Source organism: Camelina sativa, chromosome 11, assembly GCF_030686135.1.
Source record: "Camelina sativa cultivar CO46 ecotype springtype chromosome 11, ASM3068613v1".
Taxonomy (NCBI): Eukaryota; Viridiplantae; Streptophyta; class Magnoliopsida; order Brassicales; family Brassicaceae; genus Camelina; species Camelina sativa.
In genome coordinates, this window is record NC_141890.1 from 49,178,943 (window position 1) to 49,198,642 (window position 19,700).

At 35.9% G+C, this 19,700-nt stretch overlaps 3 protein-coding genes, 1 long non-coding RNA gene and 3 pseudogenes across 11 annotated transcripts; 2 read left to right on the forward strand and 5 right to left on the reverse strand.

Annotated features, from left to right (window-relative positions):
* The first annotated feature begins 1,867 nt into the window (after positions 1-1,867).
* LOC104726927 (MA3 DOMAIN-CONTAINING TRANSLATION REGULATORY FACTOR 1) lies at positions 1,868-5,381 on the forward strand. Its single transcript, XM_010445900.3, has 4 exons — positions 1,868-2,206; positions 2,557-2,773; positions 2,950-3,047; positions 3,185-5,381. Exons 2-4 carry the CDS (start codon positions 2,557-2,559, stop codon positions 4,976-4,978), a joined length of 2,109 nt encoding a protein of 702 aa, XP_010444202.1. The 5' UTR covers positions 1,868-2,206; the 3' UTR covers positions 4,979-5,381.
* Positions 5,382-5,383: 2 nt separating this feature from the next.
* On the forward strand, positions 5,384-9,337 carry LOC104726929 (uncharacterized). 4 transcript variants are annotated; one of them, XM_010445903.3, is made up of 11 exons: positions 5,384-5,725; positions 6,095-6,311; positions 6,444-6,536; positions 6,617-6,718; positions 6,818-6,985; positions 7,062-7,150; positions 7,221-7,342; positions 7,465-7,646; positions 8,198-8,482; positions 8,590-8,737; positions 8,858-9,337. In XM_010445903.3, the coding sequence occupies exons 1-11, from the start codon at positions 5,541-5,543 to the stop codon at positions 9,235-9,237; spliced, it is 1,971 nt and encodes a 656-aa protein (XP_010444205.2). In that variant the 5' UTR covers positions 5,384-5,540; the 3' UTR covers positions 9,238-9,337. The 4 variants fall into 4 exon arrangements, 3 of the variants coding, with proteins under 3 accessions (XP_010444205.2, XP_087329666.1, XP_087329667.1); XR_015571641.1 differs by having other exon boundaries at positions 5,391-5,725; positions 7,465-7,675; XM_087473540.1 differs by having other exon boundaries at positions 5,394-5,725; positions 6,627-6,718.
* Positions 9,338-9,371: 34 nt separating this feature from the next.
* Positions 9,372-12,169, reverse strand: LOC104726928 (protein GET4). 2 transcript variants are annotated; one of them, XM_010445902.3, is made up of 12 exons: positions 11,926-12,169; positions 11,638-11,717; positions 11,380-11,458; positions 11,123-11,204; positions 10,885-11,044; positions 10,675-10,765; positions 10,507-10,590; positions 10,288-10,334; positions 10,067-10,195; positions 9,895-9,979; positions 9,668-9,748; positions 9,372-9,589 (listed from the first exon to the last, which is right to left on the reverse strand). In XM_010445902.3, exons 1-12 carry the CDS (start codon positions 11,971-11,973, stop codon positions 9,578-9,580), a joined length of 978 nt encoding a protein of 325 aa, XP_010444204.2. In that variant the 5' UTR covers positions 11,974-12,169; the 3' UTR covers positions 9,372-9,577. The 2 variants fall into 2 exon arrangements, with proteins under 2 accessions (XP_010444204.2, XP_087329668.1); XM_087473542.1 differs by having other exon boundaries at positions 9,560-9,748.
* Positions 12,170-12,770: 601 nt separating this feature from the next.
* LOC104726930 (major pollen allergen Ole e 10 pseudogene) lies at positions 12,771-13,428 on the reverse strand (annotated as a pseudogene). The gene has a single exon (XR_015571642.1). The product of XR_015571642.1 is annotated as a major pollen allergen Ole e 10 pseudogene (transcript).
* Positions 13,429-15,164: 1,736 nt separating this feature from the next.
* On the reverse strand, positions 15,165-17,131 carry LOC147935602 (uncharacterized). 2 transcript variants are annotated; one of them, XR_015570585.1, is made up of 7 exons: positions 16,824-17,131; positions 16,431-16,506; positions 16,274-16,339; positions 16,035-16,092; positions 15,814-15,873; positions 15,572-15,621; positions 15,165-15,396 (listed from the first exon to the last, which is right to left on the reverse strand). It is a non-coding gene; the product is annotated as an uncharacterized LOC147935602 (long non-coding RNA). The 2 variants fall into 2 exon arrangements; XR_015570584.1 differs by having other exon boundaries at positions 15,572-15,873.
* Positions 17,132-17,277: 146 nt separating this feature from the next.
* Positions 17,278-17,894, reverse strand: LOC104726931 (major pollen allergen Ole e 10 pseudogene; annotated as a pseudogene).
* A 1,003-nt stretch (positions 17,895-18,897) lies between these two features.
* LOC104726932 (major pollen allergen Ole e 10 pseudogene) lies at positions 18,898-19,490 on the reverse strand (annotated as a pseudogene). The gene has a single exon (XR_015571643.1). The product of XR_015571643.1 is annotated as a major pollen allergen Ole e 10 pseudogene (transcript).
* Positions 19,491-19,700: the final 210 nt, after the last annotated feature.

Here is a 19,700-nt window from a genome sequence, read left to right on the forward strand (position 1 = left end):
ATGTATTCATCCTCTGTTAATTGTGAATCTTTTATTGATGCTATTTTCAATCTTCATAATGATTGGGATATTTCAATACAAACAAAACTCCTGCCTTTTTGGATGCTTTGGCATATCTGAAAATCTAGAAACAAATTTATTTTTGAAGGAGTCACGGATGATCCTGCTTTTGTTGTACTACGAGCCAAATCAGATGTGAGTGAATGGTGTCGACTTGATAATGATTTACAAGAATCCACAAAATTATTTAAACAACCAAAACCGACACATTGGACAAGACCACCACAATCTTTCTTTAAATGTAACTATGATGCTAGTTATGATCCAGTTTCTCAAAATGCGAAAAGCGGATGGATTTTGCGTAATGAACACGGTGTTTCCAATGGTTGGGGATCAACAGACACAGGCCATGCCTCATCACCACTGGAAGCTGAAGGGAAGGCACTATTAACAGCTATGCAGCAAACATGGATAAGAGGGATAACAAAGGTTGTTTTTGAGGGTGATTACGAAATGCTAATAAAGATGATGAATAAAGCATTATACATTGCTTCCATTGATGGAGTTTATCAGGATTTACTACATTGGTCCAAATTTTTTAAGGAAGTCATTTTTGTGCACACACCAAGAGCTTGTAACAACACAGCTCATGTTTTAGCAAAATTAGGATGCACATCTAATTCTTTTTATTTCTCCTGTTTTCAACCTCCTGTTTGGTTATCACAAACTTTATGTAACGATTACAATCTTTCATTAATATAATTCTTTTTTGATGAAAAAAAAAAAAAAAATCTGTGTATTTTCGTACATCAATTGCAGAAATCAATCAATAGCAAATTTTTGTATATCCTAAATTTTTAGAAAGTTTTGGACATTCATTCGATTAGTAGTAAATGATTATGTTTCTCGTACGTGACAAAGATCGAGAACCGACATTATGTTCTTGTTTTTTTTTTGGTTGTATCAGAACTCAAAGCTGAAATGCTAAAATATATATACTTAATTAATTATAACTATAACCTATATCTTTTTTTTTTGTTTACTATGTTTTACATTATTCATAAAATACAAAAGATCGCATTAATTAGACTAAGCAAGTTCAATAATCATTGAGTATGCTCAATCTAATTCAACCATATATTAAATAGAGTTTTACATTAGCTTAGGTATTCTCATCGTCAAAACGAAGCTTTATCATTTGGATTATCAACGTAATCCAAATGACAGTTTCGAAAAAAATGCTCACCATCAAAAGTCTTCTCTTCCATATGACATCAATTCAGATTTCATTTTTTTTTTCTTGCGAAAATTGACATGTCTTGTTCAGAAAACAAGAAAAAAGAGAGAGAGAGAGATTAGAGAATTGACATTTCTATAAACCATTAGAGACGTTCGATTTAAATTTAAGGTGGTAGATGTAAAAGGAACCGTCGGATCTTAGAAACAGAGACTTAATCCAGACAAAAGGCATGTGACCGGTTTTGCTTGAAAACTACTTGCCAACTTCTTCTACCCATTCACCAGTGTCCTAAATATATAAATTCCATACACATTCACTAAAATAACGAAACAAAATTAAAGTTTATCAATCAAATCATATATCTTCAAAACGGATTAAGTTCTTCAAAGAAAATATAAAATAAACTTATCCATATCTCTCTTTTAAAGACTATATGTACATGATGCCATAATGACGTGATGTAAATCATTCCATGCAAGCTTACAACTTCTTTATAAAAAAAAAACGTACTTCAGCCCAAAATATATAATTTAATGGGCCGAAATATACCCAACACGGCCCATTGTTTTGGATAAACTAAAATTAAGAAAAAAGGAAATATCTAAGCCCTCCACGTACATCGTTTATGACGTGTCCCGTCGTATATAAAGGAAGAGAACACTAAACTTTATTTTATTGTTTTGTGTGTTTTTGTTTTTTTTTTGGGTGATCCTAATCCAAATCCTCTCTCGTCGTTGTCTAAGGAATCGGTGACTTTTTTGAATCTTTGCGATTCGATTGATCGTTCGTTATCTACTTACTGTCGATTTGTTTACTTGACGTTGATACTTTTCCGGTCGTTTTTTTTTGGTTACCGGTGCTGGAGATCCGATTACTTGTCTTTCCTGTCTTGGCTCGAGATCCGAGCCAAGCAGTAAAGAAGACGACTTTGTTTCACGATTTGGAATTGTATTCTTGCGATCACAGGCATGAAAGATTAGATTTTGTTGTTTTTATAGTTGTAACTTGTAAACTTACGTTTTTTTTAAAGGGTTGTAAGGTCTCTTGTGTAGAATCTTGGAAATATCACTTGTGTGTGTGTGTGTTCTTGTGTTTTGACAGTTTATGTGTTTATGGGTTTCTTGTTCTTGGTTTTATTAGTGTTGTTTACTGATAAAGGGATGAAATTTCGTAGTGATACCTCATGTTCTTGCTGATCGTTAGTAGGGGTTTTGGGGAAAAGAGTCAATTTTTCTCTTTGATTTTCAGTGATTATGAGTTTTTTTTTAATGGGATCTTTGGTGTATGAGTTAATAATGATCGTTTTATTGTTTCAGATGGCATCGGGTGAGGGAATTTTGACTGATGGACAGTGGAAAAAGCTTGAAATAGCAACTCAGAATGCTGAAAGTTTGTCATCATCGCCGAAATCTCATACTCTGTTTGCTGATTTGAACATAAAGTCACCCACTGGTGGCAAAGGGCCAGTAGCTGGGATTCCACTGAGGCATGTGCGACGGACACACTCAGGGAAGCATATTCGTGTCAAGAAGGGTAGAAAAACTTGGAACTTCTTTGAACCTTTTTGTGATTGTTTCTTGGCAAATATATCCTTTACAGTGAATGAGATGACTATTTATATCTTGAATGAAAGCAGTTTCTAGACTTTCAGTAAAATAGTTCAGGTGTGTAGGTGTTATGGTTTACTTATGAGGCATTGATATCTGCAGATGGTGCTGGTGGAAAAGGAACTTGGGGAAAGCTTCTTGACACTGATGACGGTGACTGCTGTATTGATAAGAATGATCCAAATTACGATAGTGGAGAGGTACTTACTTTGCGCCTTTGTTTTGAGTTGGATAATTTTCTTGTTTGTTTAGGAATTTTATGTTTAGCATCAGCTGATCTTAACCTTTACTAGTAGTTTGACTTGCGCGTTTGTGATTCATATACACAATTTAACAGGACGCATATGATGGACTTGTTGATTCACCTGTATCAGACCCGTTGGATGATTACAAAAAGGCTGTAGTTTCCATCATAGAGGAATACTTTAGCACCGGGGATGTGAAAGTGGCGGCATCTGACCTCAGGGAACTTGGTTCAAGTGAATATCACCCTTACTTTACCAAGCGACTTGTTTCTATGGCCATGGACAGGCACGACAAGGAGAAGGAAATGGCTTCAGTGCTACTCTCTGCATTGTATGTTGATGTCATTTTACCTGATCAAATTAGGGATGGGTTTATTAGACTTCTCAGATCTGTGGATGATCTAGCAGTGGACATTCTTGATGCTGTTAATGTCCTTGCATTGTTTATTGCACGGGCTATCGTTGACGAAATTCTCCCTCCGGTTTTTCTGACTAGATCTAAGAAAATTCTCCCAGAATCTTCCAAAGGGTTTCAGGTAATTGTGACTGCAGAAAAGAGCTATCTGTCAGCTCCTCACCATGCAGAACTAGTGGAGAAGAAATGGGGAGGTAGTACTCACACTACAGTAGAAGAAACAAAGAAGAAGATATCTGAAATCTTACAGGAATACGTGGAAAACGGAGACGCTTATGAAGCTTGTAGATGCATCAGGGAATTAGGCGTCTCGTTTTTCCATCACGAGGTCGTGAAGAGGGCTTTGGTTCTGGCTATGGAATCTCAAACCGCTGAGTCACTTATACTAAAGCTGTTGAACGAAGCTGCTGAAGAAGGTCTGATCAGTTCGAGTCAAATGGTGAAGGGATTCTACCGAGTAGCAGAGAGTCTTGATGACCTTGCTCTAGATATCCCATCTGCCAAAAATCTGTTTAATTCTATAGTTCCAAAGGCTATTTCTGGAGGGTGGCTTGATGATTCATTTAAGGTAACCTCTGATCAAGATGAAGGGAAATCAAGTCAAGACGGAAAGCTAAAGCAGTACAAGAAGGATACAGTGAACATAATCCAGGAATATTTTTTATCTGATGACATTCCTGAGCTAATCCGCAGTCTTCAAGATTTAGGGACACCTGAATATAACCCGGTGTTTCTGAAGAGGCTCATAACTCTTGCTCTAGATAGGAAAAACAGAGAAAAGGAAATGGCTTCGGTTCTTCTTTCTGCTCTTCACATGGAGTTATTCTCAACCGAAGATTTCATAAACGGTTTCATTATGCTCCTGGAATCCGCAGAAGACACCGCTTTAGACATCATGGACGCATCAAACGAACTTGCCCTGTTTTTAGCTAGAGCTGTGATTGACGACGTCTTAGTTCCACTTAACCTTGAAGAGATCTCAACCAAGCTACCTCCAAAATCAACCGGAAGCGAAACAGTCCGCTCAGCTAGGTCTCTTATCTCAGCCCGACACGCAGGAGAGAGACTTCTGAGAAGCTGGGGTGGTGGAACCGGATGGATAGTGGAAGATGCAAAGGACAAAATCTTGAAACTTCTAGAAGAATACGAAACAGGAGGAGTAACATCAGAAGCTTGTCAATGTATCCGCGATCTAGGGATGCCGTTTTTTAACCACGAAGTAGTGAAGAAAGCTTTGGTGATGGCAATGGAGAAGCAGAATGATCGGTTGTTGAATCTGCTTGAGGAGTGTTTTGGTGAAGGATTGATTACAGCTAACCAAATGACGAAAGGTTTTGGTCGTGTTAAAGACAGCCTGGATGACTTGTCTCTTGATATACCGAATGCGAAAGAGAAGTTTGAGTTGTATGCTAGCCGTGCCATGGACAATGGCTGGATCCTTGCTGAGTTTGGGATATCTGCAACTCAGTGATGAGTGAGTGAGAGTGATGATGACTGATTCTCTCTGATCAGTTTCTTATGTTTGTGTAAGCTCTTACTATATACTTTCCTCACTTTCTTTATATATTATGGTAATTAATATCATCATCATATACAAAATGTATGGATTGGGTTTGGTACTTGGTAGATAAACATGAGATGTTTATATTTTCATGTGTTTCTTTCTTGTTATTGTGTTTTTGTCTTTTGTACTAATATCTTTTTAGTGTGTTCTAATTTCTGATGTATTTTCGTTACATTGTAAAAGTGTCTTCTTTGTTAATCTGTTATACCAAAAAAATACAGTACAATGAATTGAATCTAAAATTCCTAATTAACAAACGAAATTAAAAAAAAAATTAGTTGCTATATTGAGAGTTGTATATAAAAAGAAAGAACCTTTTGGGTGGGTGTCGTGAGATTAGGGTAGTGCAAGCAAAGGACAGACCAATCATCGTTGCCAAACACATCCCTCGTCAAATGTTTTCCTTTTGATTTTTATTTTTGAGCTTGCAGCTCAACTTTACTTTCCGGCGCACTAAGTCAGAACATCGATGGACCGGTCGGAGACGATTGCCGTCAAACACGAACCCATGACCGTTGACTCTCCTGCATCTATCGAAAGGCCTCCTCTTGCTCGACCTCCAAAGCTTGTAGTCTTAGCTGACCTCAATTTCAATCCTCCTGAGGCTGATGATATTGACTCATCCATTCAAATCCCTACTCCTCCCATCGCTAGGTATCCCCGTCTTCTGCTTTTACAGAGTTCTGTGTGTTTCAGCTTAACCCTTTCTTTCTGTTGCTTTTGACTAACTTTGTTTTGCTGAGATTCTTTTGTTTCCTCTCTATTCGGAAGAAAACTTATTTCTGAGTGACAGTTTTTGTTTTGGGTTTTAAAAAAATTGATGTCTTCTTATGCCGTAGTGCTAAAAATGGAGACTTTGGATATCGTTCAGTAGGAGTCTGGCTCTAGAAATGGGGGATTTTATGTTTTTTTTGGATAAGTAGGGTTAGATTCTTAATGCTTTGTTGGGTAGGCGAAGCTCCGAGAGATTATTTGGAAAGATTAGTTCTTCAGTGTTCTTGACTTGACACTGTGTGTTTGTAGGTTGAATAACGAGGAAAATTATCAAGAGGGAAGTACATTAACATGCAAGGAGGTGGAACCAGGAGAAGCAGATGCCAAAAAGAGCAGCAAGGTGGGGAAGTGCCGCTCGAGAAGTAAGATTGAGGGTTCCTCTGACTGTGGAGTTGATGCAGATGGTGATCAGGCTAATCAAGGGGTCCCTGCATCCCGGGAAGAAAAAATCAGTAACCTCAAAATGGTGAGTTTTATCGACTCATGATATGATGATGGTGCTCATGATTTTATAATGCTTATCCCAGTTGGTTGTTGGTCTAATGTTTCATGATGATGATGCTTTATTTAAACCCTGCTATCCCTGCTCTCTTTATAGGGTCTGATTCATGTTGCAAGGAAGATGCCCAAAAATGCTCATGCCCATTTTATTCTTGGTCTAATGTTCCAAAGACTGGGCCAATCTCAGAAGGTAGGGTTGAGCTGCGGCTACACTGATATATCTTAGCATAATTATCATTTTATTTAAGTTTAACTGCTAGAGGGTTGTAGGCGATACCAGAATATGAGAAAGCTGAAGAGATCTTACTGGGTTGTGAGCCAGAAATTGCTCGGCCAGAACTACTCTTGTTAGTTCAAATTCACCATGGACAGGTGATGATCTGATCTATGTGTCTGAATCAGCGTATTGAAGTCTTGTATTTGCGAGCTACGTATACAAAGGTTAATATTGCACTTTTGTAAACGTTGTAGTGTATTCTTTTGGATGGTTTTGGGGATACAGACTCTTTTAAAGAGCTTGAGGGAGACGAACTTGAGGAAATTCTATCAAAATTAAAGGATTCTATAAAGTTAGATGTTCGACAGGCTGCCGTGTGGAATACCCTTGGCTTAATGCTTCTCAAAGCTGGTTGTTTGATGGTAATATTCTTCACCATGTTGTCTGATTATTAATGTGATTCCTTTTGTGATATTGTTCTGCTTTGTTGATTTGTAGAGTGCCATATCGGTTTTGTCATCTTTGTTGGCGCTTGTCCCTGACAATTATGATTGCCTTGCAAACCTTGGAGTTGCTTATCTTCAAAGGTGAGGAGTTTGCTTCCCCTCAATTTTCTAACTTATCGTGATACTTCTCTCTAATGAACAAGTCTTCCAGTGGCGATATGGAGCTTGCAGCAAAATGTTTTCAAGATTTGGTACTGAAAGACCATAACCATCCTGCCGCTTTGATTAATTATGCTGCTGAGCTTCTCTGCAAACACAGTTCAACTGTCGCTGGTTTGTTTCTTATCAAAGAACCTTTGAATTTTCTTGTCAACTTGCCTAAACAAAGTACACATGCAAAATTAGTTACTGTATTTCCACTTGTTACTTGTAAATGTGTTTTCAATTGATGTCAGGTGCCGGGGCTAATGGTGGTACTGGTGCTTCTGAAGATCAGAAGGCATCTATGAATGTCGCAAAGGAATGTCTCTTAGCTGCTCTAAGATCAGATCCAAAGTCTGCCCATACGTGGGTGAATCTTGCTAATTCATATTATATGATGGGTGATCACAGAAGTTCTAGCAAATGTTTGGAGAAGGTGCTTTTGGCTCACTTCTTTGTTTTGAGGTTGTTCATTGTTTTCCTTATCTTAGACAGACAGGTTTCTTTTGCTTGATTTCCGTTTCACTTTTTCTCAAGACATATTTAGAACTTAGTGAAAGTAATGCAATATAAGTACTAGAAAGTCCTGCATACCTACCCAATCTTTATACATTTACTTGGGAGGATTAGGGTGGACGCTGTTCCTCTGAATGGGTTGGGCATATTAACCTCTTATCTGATGAAATATAAAATAACCTTGGTTTGAATATTCTTACTTTTACTGAACATTTGCTTGTGGTTCTGTGTCCAAGTTCTTCCGTCTCGATTGCAATAGGCATAGATTCAACTAGACATGATCCAAATGCATAGGAAGAAGAGACTTATGTAGCTTAATCATACCTTGTCTAAGTGAGCCATTCTACCTTGATGGCGGCTGTTCAAAATGTAACCCTGATTGTGTGATAATAAGATTCTGGCTGTAAACTATTTGGCTTACACAGCAGTCTTGGTTATGGTTGATTGAATTTACCTGTTTTTCTTTTTCAGGCAGCCAAGCTTGATCCCAACTGTATGGCTACTAGATTTGCTGTTGCTGTCCAACGAATCAAAGATGCGGAAAGGTCTCAGGATGCAAGCGACCAGCTTTCATGGGCTACCAACGAGATGGCTTCAGTGATAAGAGAAGGAGAATCTGTTCCAATTGACCCTCCCATTGCTTGGGCAGGGCTTGCCATGGCTCACAAAGCACAGCATGAAATTGCAGCTGCTTTTGTTTCTGACCGAAATGATTTAACGGAGATGGAAGAGCGGGCAGTGTACAGCTTAAAGCAGGTATGCTCTTACTCTGTTGCGATACTTATGAAGTCAGTTTCAGATGTTGTGTAGAACAGGTGGAAGACTGGAGAGTTTTCTCACTATTCTCTTCTTATTTACATTAGGCTATAACAGAGGATCCTGAAGATGCTGTCCGGTGGCACCAGCTCGGTCTTCATAGTCTCTGTTCTCAACAATATAAGGTCTCCCAAAAATACCTCAAGGCAGCAGCGGGTCGTTCTAGAGAATGTAGCTATGTGTGGTCAAATCTCGGTAACACCCTCTTCTAATTAATGCTTGCTTTGCTCTAACCATGAGGAGCAAATTGATGTGGTTCCACAATCTTAAGTTTGTTGCATTATTCTTATGTTAGCTTCATGTGTTGGCTGTTAGGTATCTCACTACATTTATCAGACGAACATTCAGAAGCCGAGGAAGTATACAAGCGAGCCTTGGCTGTGTCAACAGAGGATCAAGCTCACACGATATTCTCTAACCTCGGGAACCTTTATCGACAAAAAAAGCAGTACGAAGTCTCCAAAGCAATGTTCTCAAAGGCGTTAGAACTCAAACCGGGTTATGCACCTGCATACAACAACCTTGGACTTGTGTTTGTGGCTGAACGGAGGTGGGAAGAAGCTAAGTCCTGTTTCGAGAAATCCCTTGAAGCTGATTCATTGCTTGATGCAGCACAATCTAACTTGCTTAAAGCCACAACCATGTCAAGGCTCTGTACTTGCTTCTCTTCTTCAACTGTTGTTCGAGATTCTTGACGTTCTGTATTACTTATTTTGTGGTTTTGTGGGTTCACAATTTATCTGTCTTAAATAGTATTACTGCAAGAGGCTTTGAATCTAAAGAAACATTTGCCTACTAGTCTTCCCATTCCATAGTGTCTGGAATTTAGTTTGACAAATGGTGGTAATGTTAAATTGAATATAATGTTTACAAAGAACAAAACTCTTTCACCCACTTGAGGAAAAGAGAAATAACTTATGATCTGGAGAATTCTCCAGAGCTATCCATTATTTGTACATTGCCAAATAAACAAATCACAAAGGATTTTTTTTTCTATTTTGAAAACGAGTATTCTTGTCTCTTTTATCATCTTCCTCAGCCCATCATCTACACAGAACAAACAGAGTTTCAATGGTTTAAGCAAAGTAACATCAAGATATGAGATATATATAAGATTTAGTTTACCTTGAAGATGTCTCCAAACATCCCTTGCAAAGGATTCTTACGCTGCACCCCGTAAAACCTCTCTGCAATCTCGTCCAGCAACTTCAAAACATAACACAATTTCCGGGTTTTCATCAAAAGTGAAGGAGATATATATGGAATCAACAAGGATTATAACATGCAGAGACCAAAGAAAAGAGTTGCATTTTGTTGAAGAAATTAGGGACCAGTAACTAACAACTGTATACCTCGTTAAGCAGCTGATCTCTATCTATGCTTGACTTATATTTTACTCTTAACATATTGAAAAGAGGCAAAGCATCCCTCTGCAACCTGTATTGGGTAACAAATTTCATTAGTTAAACAACAACGAGCTGAAAAGACTAAAAAGGAAGAAGAAGATCTAAGTAGGTAACTAACGTTTCCAGAAGATATGAGATAAATTGGATAAGGTTTGATTCCGAAAGCTCGGGATTTTTTGTCTCTGCTTGTCTCTTAATCTCATCCATCATAAAGTTTGCATCTTTCATGTTACCCATAGATAAATACCTATCATACAAAAAAAGAAAATCAATTCACTTATCTTTAGTTCCCCCGCAAACTCTGCCATCTATGTATCCAGTTATAAAGCATGAACTTACATGAGAACTGCTCGTGCAATTGCGAGGTCATCTTCTCCGGGATAACACTGTAGAATAGTATTCAAGTAAGAAAACACATATTTTTGGCCACAAGATATTACATTGACATTTCTTGAATTTTCTATCCCAGTGTAAAAAGTAAAAACTACTCTAATCTAAAACTTAAGACTACCAATAGAGAAACGAAGAGATGAGACAACTTGAAAGGAAGAGACTAACCCTTCCCATAAAATTGACCAGCATAGACGCAAACTTCTCAGGGTCCTCAGCTCTAACAAAATGTCGAGATATCCGCACCATGTCCTGCAGGAATATATAAAAAACCGATTAATGAAGAAAAATGAAAATGTAAAACTTTATAATAAGAAATGGGAACAAGAGGATTACAAGTTCAGGACACTCAGTGTAGAGATAATCACCCAGCATAGCATGCAACTCAGGATAGCCAGTACTTGGGGCTCCAAACTCTGCAGACCATCTAAAAGGAAGAAGAAGAAACAGCAATATATGGTATAACTGATACATGTTCACACCAAACAAAGATGGACAGTGCCAGTTGAATAAGCAAAAAAATAATACACATGGGCTCTGGCTTACTTAATAGCAGCTCTCAAGAAGGAAGTCAAGTTGTCAACACGTGATCTGGCTTCCCCAAGAGACTCTTGAAGATTTTGGACATCTTCATCGTCGCTCACGTCAACCAAATGAGGTGGTACGGGAACCCGAGGAAACAATTTGTACATACCCCTGATACGATCTGATAGAAATAATTCAGTATACCCAAAAAAAACTGCAATTGGTCAAAAAAAGCAATTATATATTGGATGGAACTAACCAAGAGTTTCATCATTGCAAGGAGACTTGGCTTTAACTAGTGTGTCCACAAACAAAATAGCGAGGTCCGCTCCACAATTCACCTGAGAATTTGCATAAGAAACAACCTCTACTTTAACTAAACAAGTGACAAAAGTGCACGAGACAGAAACAAAAGATGTTGTGTTTGTTGGTGATAAACATGTCCCCCCCCACTCAAAGTTCCAAGTACAAAATAGAAGATATATAGAAACAACAAAAGAAGGAAAGAGAACAAACCAGGCCGTGTTCAAGTTCAATACATGCCCCTGAAAAGAGGATATCAAGAGCTTCAGAGAATCTCTGAGCCGTAACATATCTGCAAACCAAGAAAAAAAGCTAATCTTTTTTTTATCAAATCCAATCACAAAACCAAATAAGAATGAAGAAACAACCAAACCAATTCATCATGATAAACACAGCTCGACATGAATCATCAACAAGTAAAAAAGCAAATTGGTTGTAAATAATTAGAAGGAATCAGAGCAAAGAAGGAACCTGGCACTGATAGATTTATACATCTGCAATGCTCCATAGTAATTGCCTTCCTCTACCACTTTCCGCAATTTATCAATATGCTATTATATAATACGAAATCTTTATCAATAGAAAAAAACATGAAATTTAAGAAGGATCTGTGTTATCTCCTCAAAATCAATTGTTGATGATAAGAGTCGAAAGGTAATAACAGAGAAACAGAGTGGAAGGAACCAAATAAGAGAAGAAGAATTGGAGAGAATGAATCGAAAATTCGGAGATCTCCGAGTAGTAGAAGGGGGTAGGTACCTCTTGAACGGGAGGTAATTCGCGTTTGGTCCTCTCTCTCGTCGACATGGATCTTATCGATGTGTCTTCTTTGGTTAATCAATTTTTGCAGAGAGACAGAGAGATCCCCAAGTACGGAAACTAAACAACGAAACTTGTCAGCTTCGTGCGTCTTTCTAGATTTTTAGTTTTACCCTAATTATAATTATTATTTTTTTAAATATATATATAATAAACAAAAAAAATAGAAAAATAGAAAACTCAAATTTCCCAATTTTATGGAATTCTTTAGTAAAAGTTGATTCCTAGGAGTAAAAGGTATGAAAAACAAAAAAAAAAGAGTTGTTTTTGTTGACTTGTTCAGTTCGAAGGAAAGTAATCAATACGTTGTGTTACCTAATTATTCGTTTGTATGTGAATATCAGAATTAGTCGAATAGACATACACCTCAAACTCCTTGACAAAAAAAAAAAAAAAACATACACCTCAAACGTGTGTAATCCCATCGCATATTGACGTAATACTATATGTTTTTGATTAAAAAGAATAAAAAAGAGTTGATCTAGTGATAAAATGACTGTTTATTATAGCCAAATTATATAAACAAATATAAGAAACTTCATGTTTTTTTGTTTTTTGTTTTTTTTTTTTAACAAAGAGAAACTTCATGTCAAGACTTAAGAGTATTGTGAATATTATAGGAAATTTACAAATGAAAGATGGTAAGAGGGGTCTCTACAACCACTCACAAGTTTAGATATCAGAGATGAAAACCAATTTTGTAAGAATACAATTTCTTCTTGGCATCAGTATTCGTTCTAGTTGCTTTGTCATGCCTTGACATGTTTCAACAATAATTGACACTGTATTCCACTGCCATCTCATATTTTCATGTCTTCACCACATTAAAGAAAAATCTATCATCGCTACAAAATATGAATCGTATTTTTTTTAAAGAAAACCTCAAATCAATTATATTATTTAATTATAGTTTGGGAATACAACAATCCGATCGAAGATAATTAAAGCGATGAGTACGTTAAGCACTCTTCGTATAATATTTTTTTTTTAAAAGAAAAACTTCTTCAAGTGTAGAAGACACATGAACCGTGACTTGGGTCGACAAAAATAAAACAGCCCGTACGGTTGAACTTGCAAGCACTATCGATACGACCATTATTTTGATAATAAGCGTTCATGGCATACGACGCATGGTCTAGTAAAGTATTAGGTTCATAGCAACTTCCACCGGGCTGGATCGGTCTACAGTCAACATTATGCTGGCTACAAGCATAATCGATATTAGCTTGTAACTGTTCGGCCGACGCAGTGTTCATCGCCATACACCATTGTCTGTTGCTAGTCACGACAGGAATCGCCACAGCAGATAGAAGGAGAAAGACCGTTAACAGCTGCGATGACATTTGGAACAAAAAAACAAAAAAAAGATCAAGAATTTTTGTAATGTGTAATTGTGTATTATATTTTGTAAGAATGTAATGCTGTGCGTATATCATTTCAGTGTGATTACGGGGTTCTTATACAGAGATGCAATGGAGAATTGATCAATGAGTTTATGACCGAAGACAAATTAAGGATTTGGGACTCACAATGATATGGAAATTACATATGGAGTAAGTTTCCGTTAATGGTACGTTTTTGCAAGTACATGGAAATATATACTAAAGACTTTTCAAGATGGAAAATATACAAAAGAGTTTTTCAAATTCTTGGGAAGAGAGACTCAAGAGGAGACAAATCAGAAGGCTGTATTCAAACCATGATTTTAGAAGATTTGATGAGATTTAGTAAAGTTAGAATTTTGATAGATTTTATGGAAGTTGATACGATTTATTGTAAAAAAAATTCAAATCTCACCTAAAACCATGAGATTTGGATTTTTCTATTTTTAACTATACAAATCCTTCAGAATCACTAAAAATCATTAAAATCCAAATTCACAAACTGTTTTGAATAACAGTGGAATTTTTCAAGTCGATTTTTAAATCATCAATTTAATAACAATGGATTTTAATAAACTTTTTGAAATACATGATTGAATAACATAGTATTTGTAAATTTTACACACGTCACTTAAAATATCAAGTTGAATACACCCTTCTAAGATTCAATAAACCAATTCTTTATAAATTGTTCCATTTCAAAAATATATATTTCCAATTAGAAATTACCATATTTCGGTTTGTTTAAACATGGAAAACACGAATTCAAATATTATGTTCCAAATTTATAGATTTTATATTATTTTTTACTTTTCTCTGAAGTAGAAGTTGCTTGAATCATGATGTCCAAAAAAAAAGAAGAGTAAAATTGATGAAGATTTTCCCTGCACCAAAATGTTAAAAGATATAGAATGACAGTGTAATGAGTCTATCATTAAAATTTCATTTCATTTTTGTTTTGAATTATAAATAAAATCTTAAAAGATATAGAATATAGTTTTATGGAGTTTAATGAATTAACAAGAAGGAGATTTGAACCCGCAACCTTTAGTACAAATAACCAAGTACATAACCACTAGAATAACGACAATTTCTAAATAAATATGTAGAAGTTGTCGTTGCTCTAGTGGTGAAAAAAAAAAAGTTTAATGAATTATTTAAGAAATCTGATTTTTTTTAATAGGATCTCATCTTGATAAAATAAAAAACATGAGAGTAAGCAGCGATCATTACTAGTATAAAAGTTCATTGTTTTTCTTTAGAGATTGACAACTCGACTTTTTCATTCAATGTTTGACACATCAATAGCGTATCAAATTATAACAACCAACTAATACATATCATCTCTTTTTTTTCTTTTTTGACAAAGTGGATGTATATTGATTTTTTTTTTTGTTTCACTGTGACCTCAAACCCTAGATTCCTAATGATCTAGGAGAAGTCAATTACGAACTAGGAGAAGCCACATACGATTTATCCGGAGTCTGGGGTTTTGAAGATTTCTGGGAGGTTTTGCTACATATCATCTAGTATTCATACTAGTTGTTTTGTCATGCTTGACATGTTTCAACAATAATTAACACTATTCCACTATCATCTCATATTTTCATGTCTTCAGTCTTCACCACATTAAAGAAAGAGAATTTGGTGAGAAATGCCATTTTCATTCAGAAATAACAGTTTCATTATTGCCTTTTCCAATATGTCATTTTCTATTTATATGTCACAAAGACAAAAGACCATATTATCCTTTGACATAAAGAAATGAGAAAAATAAAAAATATCATTGACTTTGGACATGTGGTTTGAAACAAACAAAAATGGTGATGATGTGATTGTTTTGTACGTATACCAAAAGGAAATTAATGCAGAATTTTTTCCTCTTTAATTAAGCTGTATTAGAGTAATTGTCATTGTTCAGCATTAAACCTAAACACATCTGGAAAAAAAAATGAAGTCGGTGGAGTTCTCTGGCTAACATTGTTGATCTCCAAAGTTGACCAATGTCACGCTGAATGTCTTCGGATCTCTGCGATGGACAACAGACATGTTAGTGTGATGAACTTATTGTTTGAAAATAAAAATTGGTCCATATGAAATTTAATAGACAATATGGCTAGATAGACAAAAAGTAAGCATATTATGTTCCATATATAAAATTTCAGTGGACGAAAAAATGATCAAACTAGTCCATAGAGAAGTACCTTGTTTGTGCAGTAACATTGTTGTCCTCCACTAGTTCACCAATGTCAAGCTGAACATATTCGGACATGTGTGATGGACAACACAGTGTGAGTTCAATGGACTTTAAGTTTTAAAACGAAAATGGTCCATCAAGAATTTAATAGACAACATGGTCAGATAGACAAGAAGTAAACCTATTGTGGTGTAGAAATGAATATACAGTGGACTTAACAATGATCAAAACTGGTCCATAGAGACATACCTTCTTTGTGCAGTAACATTGTTGTCGAGTTCACCAGTGTCAGGTTTAATGTCTTCAAACCTGTGGGATGGACAAAACATATGTGAGTTTGATGGACTTATAGTTTTAAAACAAAAATTGGGAACTTAATAGACTAAATAGATGATAGACAAAAAGTAAGCGTACGATGGACCAGAAATGTAGTGGACTAAACAAAGATAAACTTGTCCGTAAAGACATACCTTCTTTTTGTAATAAAATTGTTGTCCTCCGGGACTTCACCAATGTTAGTGAGAACATCTTTAGACATGTGGGATAGACAACAAATTGTTAGTGTGATGGACTTAATGTTTTAAACTAAAAATTTGTCCATCAGGAATTAAATAGACAACAGTGTTGGATAGAAAAAAAATAAGCGTACTCTGGTCCACAAATGAAAATACAATTGACCAAAAAGATAAAAACAGGTCCATAGAGATACCTTCTTTGGTCAGTCATATTGTTGTCCTTTAGGAGTTCATCAATGACAAACTAGGTGTCTTCAGAGCTGTGCAATGGACAACAACCATGTTAGTAGAAAGTGCCATGATGGACAAAAAAAGTAAGCTTAGTCCCATTGTGAAAGCATCAGGACTTACCTAGTTGGGGTATGGGCAAGTCTGTCATCCTCTAGTCTCTGATTTAGAGGTTAGGGAGGGGAGGGAAGTAGGAGATCTACAAAATATACAAAACGAAATACATGTTAGAGAACCTATCCCAAATAGGTTTATCAGAATTTGATCCGTTAACTAAAAATTGTGTGGTCTAACTTGTTCACTAAGCAGATCTTGTCACTAAAAACACCAACGACAAAATATTGTAAGGAACAAAATTATGTTAGGACAAATACATGTTTGGCCGTTGAATCTGTTCTACCGGAAGCACAACAAGTTTGCTATAGGATAAGTAAATCAAAGGACAATTTTTGTTCGTCAGCGACAGTATATCTAGTCCAGTAAATAGGTCTAAGGATAAGTTTTCGGTGGACAAACCTGGTTGGGTGTTGGATCTGGCTCTTCGGAGATTCACCATGTCCATGTGTGTGTTTGGGGTCGCAAAACTTAGGGTCAGAAGATGAGAGAATAAAACATTACATGCGGCCGGCAGAACGAAAGAGATGGAGGTTTGTCGCCGGAATGTAGAGAGCGATTGAGATGGAAGAAGATGATCTTGTGTTGGAGGAAGATGAGCAGTCTGCGATCGAATTTAGGTTCGTGTGTTTTCGTTTAACGATGGGAGATTTAATTATTTCTCTGTTTTATCTCAACTCTCCATAAAAGAAATTAATTAGACTTAGATTACAAAATAAAGAAGGTATAAGGGTCATTTAAATAGCGGGTTCTGGCAGACGGGATAAAGGTTTTTAGTAAGTGGCATAATCGAAAAAGTTTGGTACTGTGTATGACATAAATGATAATTTTCTCTTCAACAAAAAGGCATCATCGCTATAAAAATTTGAATCGTATATCCTTTTTTTTAATAAAACCTTAATTATATTATTTATCTTTAGTTTGGGGATACAACAATACGAAGAAGATAAAAGCGATGAGTACGTTAAGTACTTTTCATATAATATTTTTAAAAAAGAAAAACTTCTTCAAGTGTAGTAGACACATGAACCGTGACTTGGGTCGACAAATTCAAAACAGCCCGTTTTGGCGAAGTTGCAAGCACTTTCGATACGACCATGACTATGATAGTAAGCGTTCATGACATACGACGCATGGCCTCGTACAGTATTAGGTTCATAGCAACTTCCACCGGGCTGGATCGGTGTACAGTCAACATTCTGGCCACCACAAACATAATCTATATTAGCTTGTAACTGTTTGTCTGTCGCAGTTGGTAACGGCATACACCATTGTCTGTAGCTAGTCACGACAGGAATCGCCACAGCAGATAGAAGGAGAAAGAACGTTAACAGCTGCGATGACATTTGGAACAAATAAAAAAAGATCAAGAATTTTTGTAATGTGTATTATATTTTGTAAGAATGTAATGCTGTGCGTATATCATTTCAGTGTGATTACGGGGTTCTTATACAGAGATGCAATGGAGAATTAATCAATGAGTTTATGACCGAAGACAAATTAAGGATTTGGGACTCACAATGATATGGAAATTACATATGGAGTAAGTTTCCGTTAATGGTACGTTTTTGCAAGTACATGGAAATATATACTAAAGACTCTTTCAAACAAGACTGATTCTTGGGAAGAGAGATTCAATAGACCCATTCTTTATAAATTGTTCCATTTCAAAAATATATATTTCCGATTAGAAATTACCATATCTCTCGGTTTGTTTAAACATGGAAAACACGAATTCAAATATTATGTTCCAAATTTATAGAATTTATATTATTTTATACTTTTCTGAAGTAGAAGCTGCATGAATCATGATGTCCACAAAAAAAGAGTAAAAGTGACCTAGATTTTCCCTGCACCAAAATGTTAAAAGATATAGAATAACAGAGTGTAATGAGTATTAAAATCTTAAAAGATATAGAATATAGTTTAATGGAGTTTAATGAATTATTCAAGAAATTTGACTTTTTTTTTTAATAGGATCTCATCTTGATAAAATAAAAAACATGAGAGTAAACAACGATCATTATTAATATTATAAAAGTTTTTTTTTTTTTTCAGAGATTGACAAATGACAACTCGGCTTTTTCATTCAATGTTTGACACATCAATAGCCTACCAAATTATAACAACTAATACTTCTCATATATTTTTTTTTTTTACAAGGTGATTACATCAATTTTTTTTTTTTTTTCTTTCACTGTAACCTCAAACCCTAGCTAGGTTCGTAATGATCTAGGAGAAGCCACGTACGATTGATCCGGAGTCTGGGGATTTGAAAATTTCTGGGAGGTTTACGGTTACTTCGAATCACCGTAGTTTATACGATTGGGCACTGACCAGGTGAGGTGACGACGTCGGGTCTTCATATTCTTGTCTAGGCTTGATCCAACTATGAGTTGCAACTTGCAAGGTATCAGAATTTTGTTCTTTTATGAGTTATGAGTTTTACTTTTGGTGCTTCAGGAAGATTTCTTGATTTTGGGATAACAGAATAACTTATATTAGATATTAGAGAAGTTTGATGCCAGCTTATATAATATTTTATAAATTATTTGGAGCTTCGGCTTTAATTAACAAGTTCCAACACACACACATATATATATATATATATACATGCATAGATCTTAATAAGATACGTAAACGCAAGCACCATGGCTTGGGTCGTGACGAACTTCAGTGCCAGTACCGCTGAAAGTGCATTGCTTTTTGGTGCTACCAAGTTCCTGGTAATACGAGTTCATTACATACGACGCGTGGTCTCTTAGTGTATTTGGTTCATAGCAAACTCCACCGGGATTGATCGGTCTACAATCACGGAATCCTCCTGCGTCGCTGCAACACCAGTCTATAGTGTCTTGTAGCTGCTGATCTGTTGCTTTATTATTCGCCACGCACCATACTCCTTTGTTTTCAGCTGCCCGCGAGAGGTTTCTTAGTGCTGAGGTCACGGAGACCGTAGATACGAGGATGAACAAGAGAAGCGTCAATGATAGAGACCTTAATGTTTTTGTTTTTGTGACCATTATTGATTTTGTAGATGGTCGATGATTCAATTGATATTTCTTCACAAGAGTGATTTATATTGGGGATGATATGATAGAGTTTAATAAATGTATCATTAAATTTTCATTTCTTTTTGTTTTGACTAATTAATAAAATCTGAAAGATGTAGAATATAATTTAATGACATCATTTAAGAAGTCTGACTTTTTTTTTTATAATAGGATCTCATCTTGATAAAAGAGATGCTTTATCACATTGGGCACTATTTGTAAACAT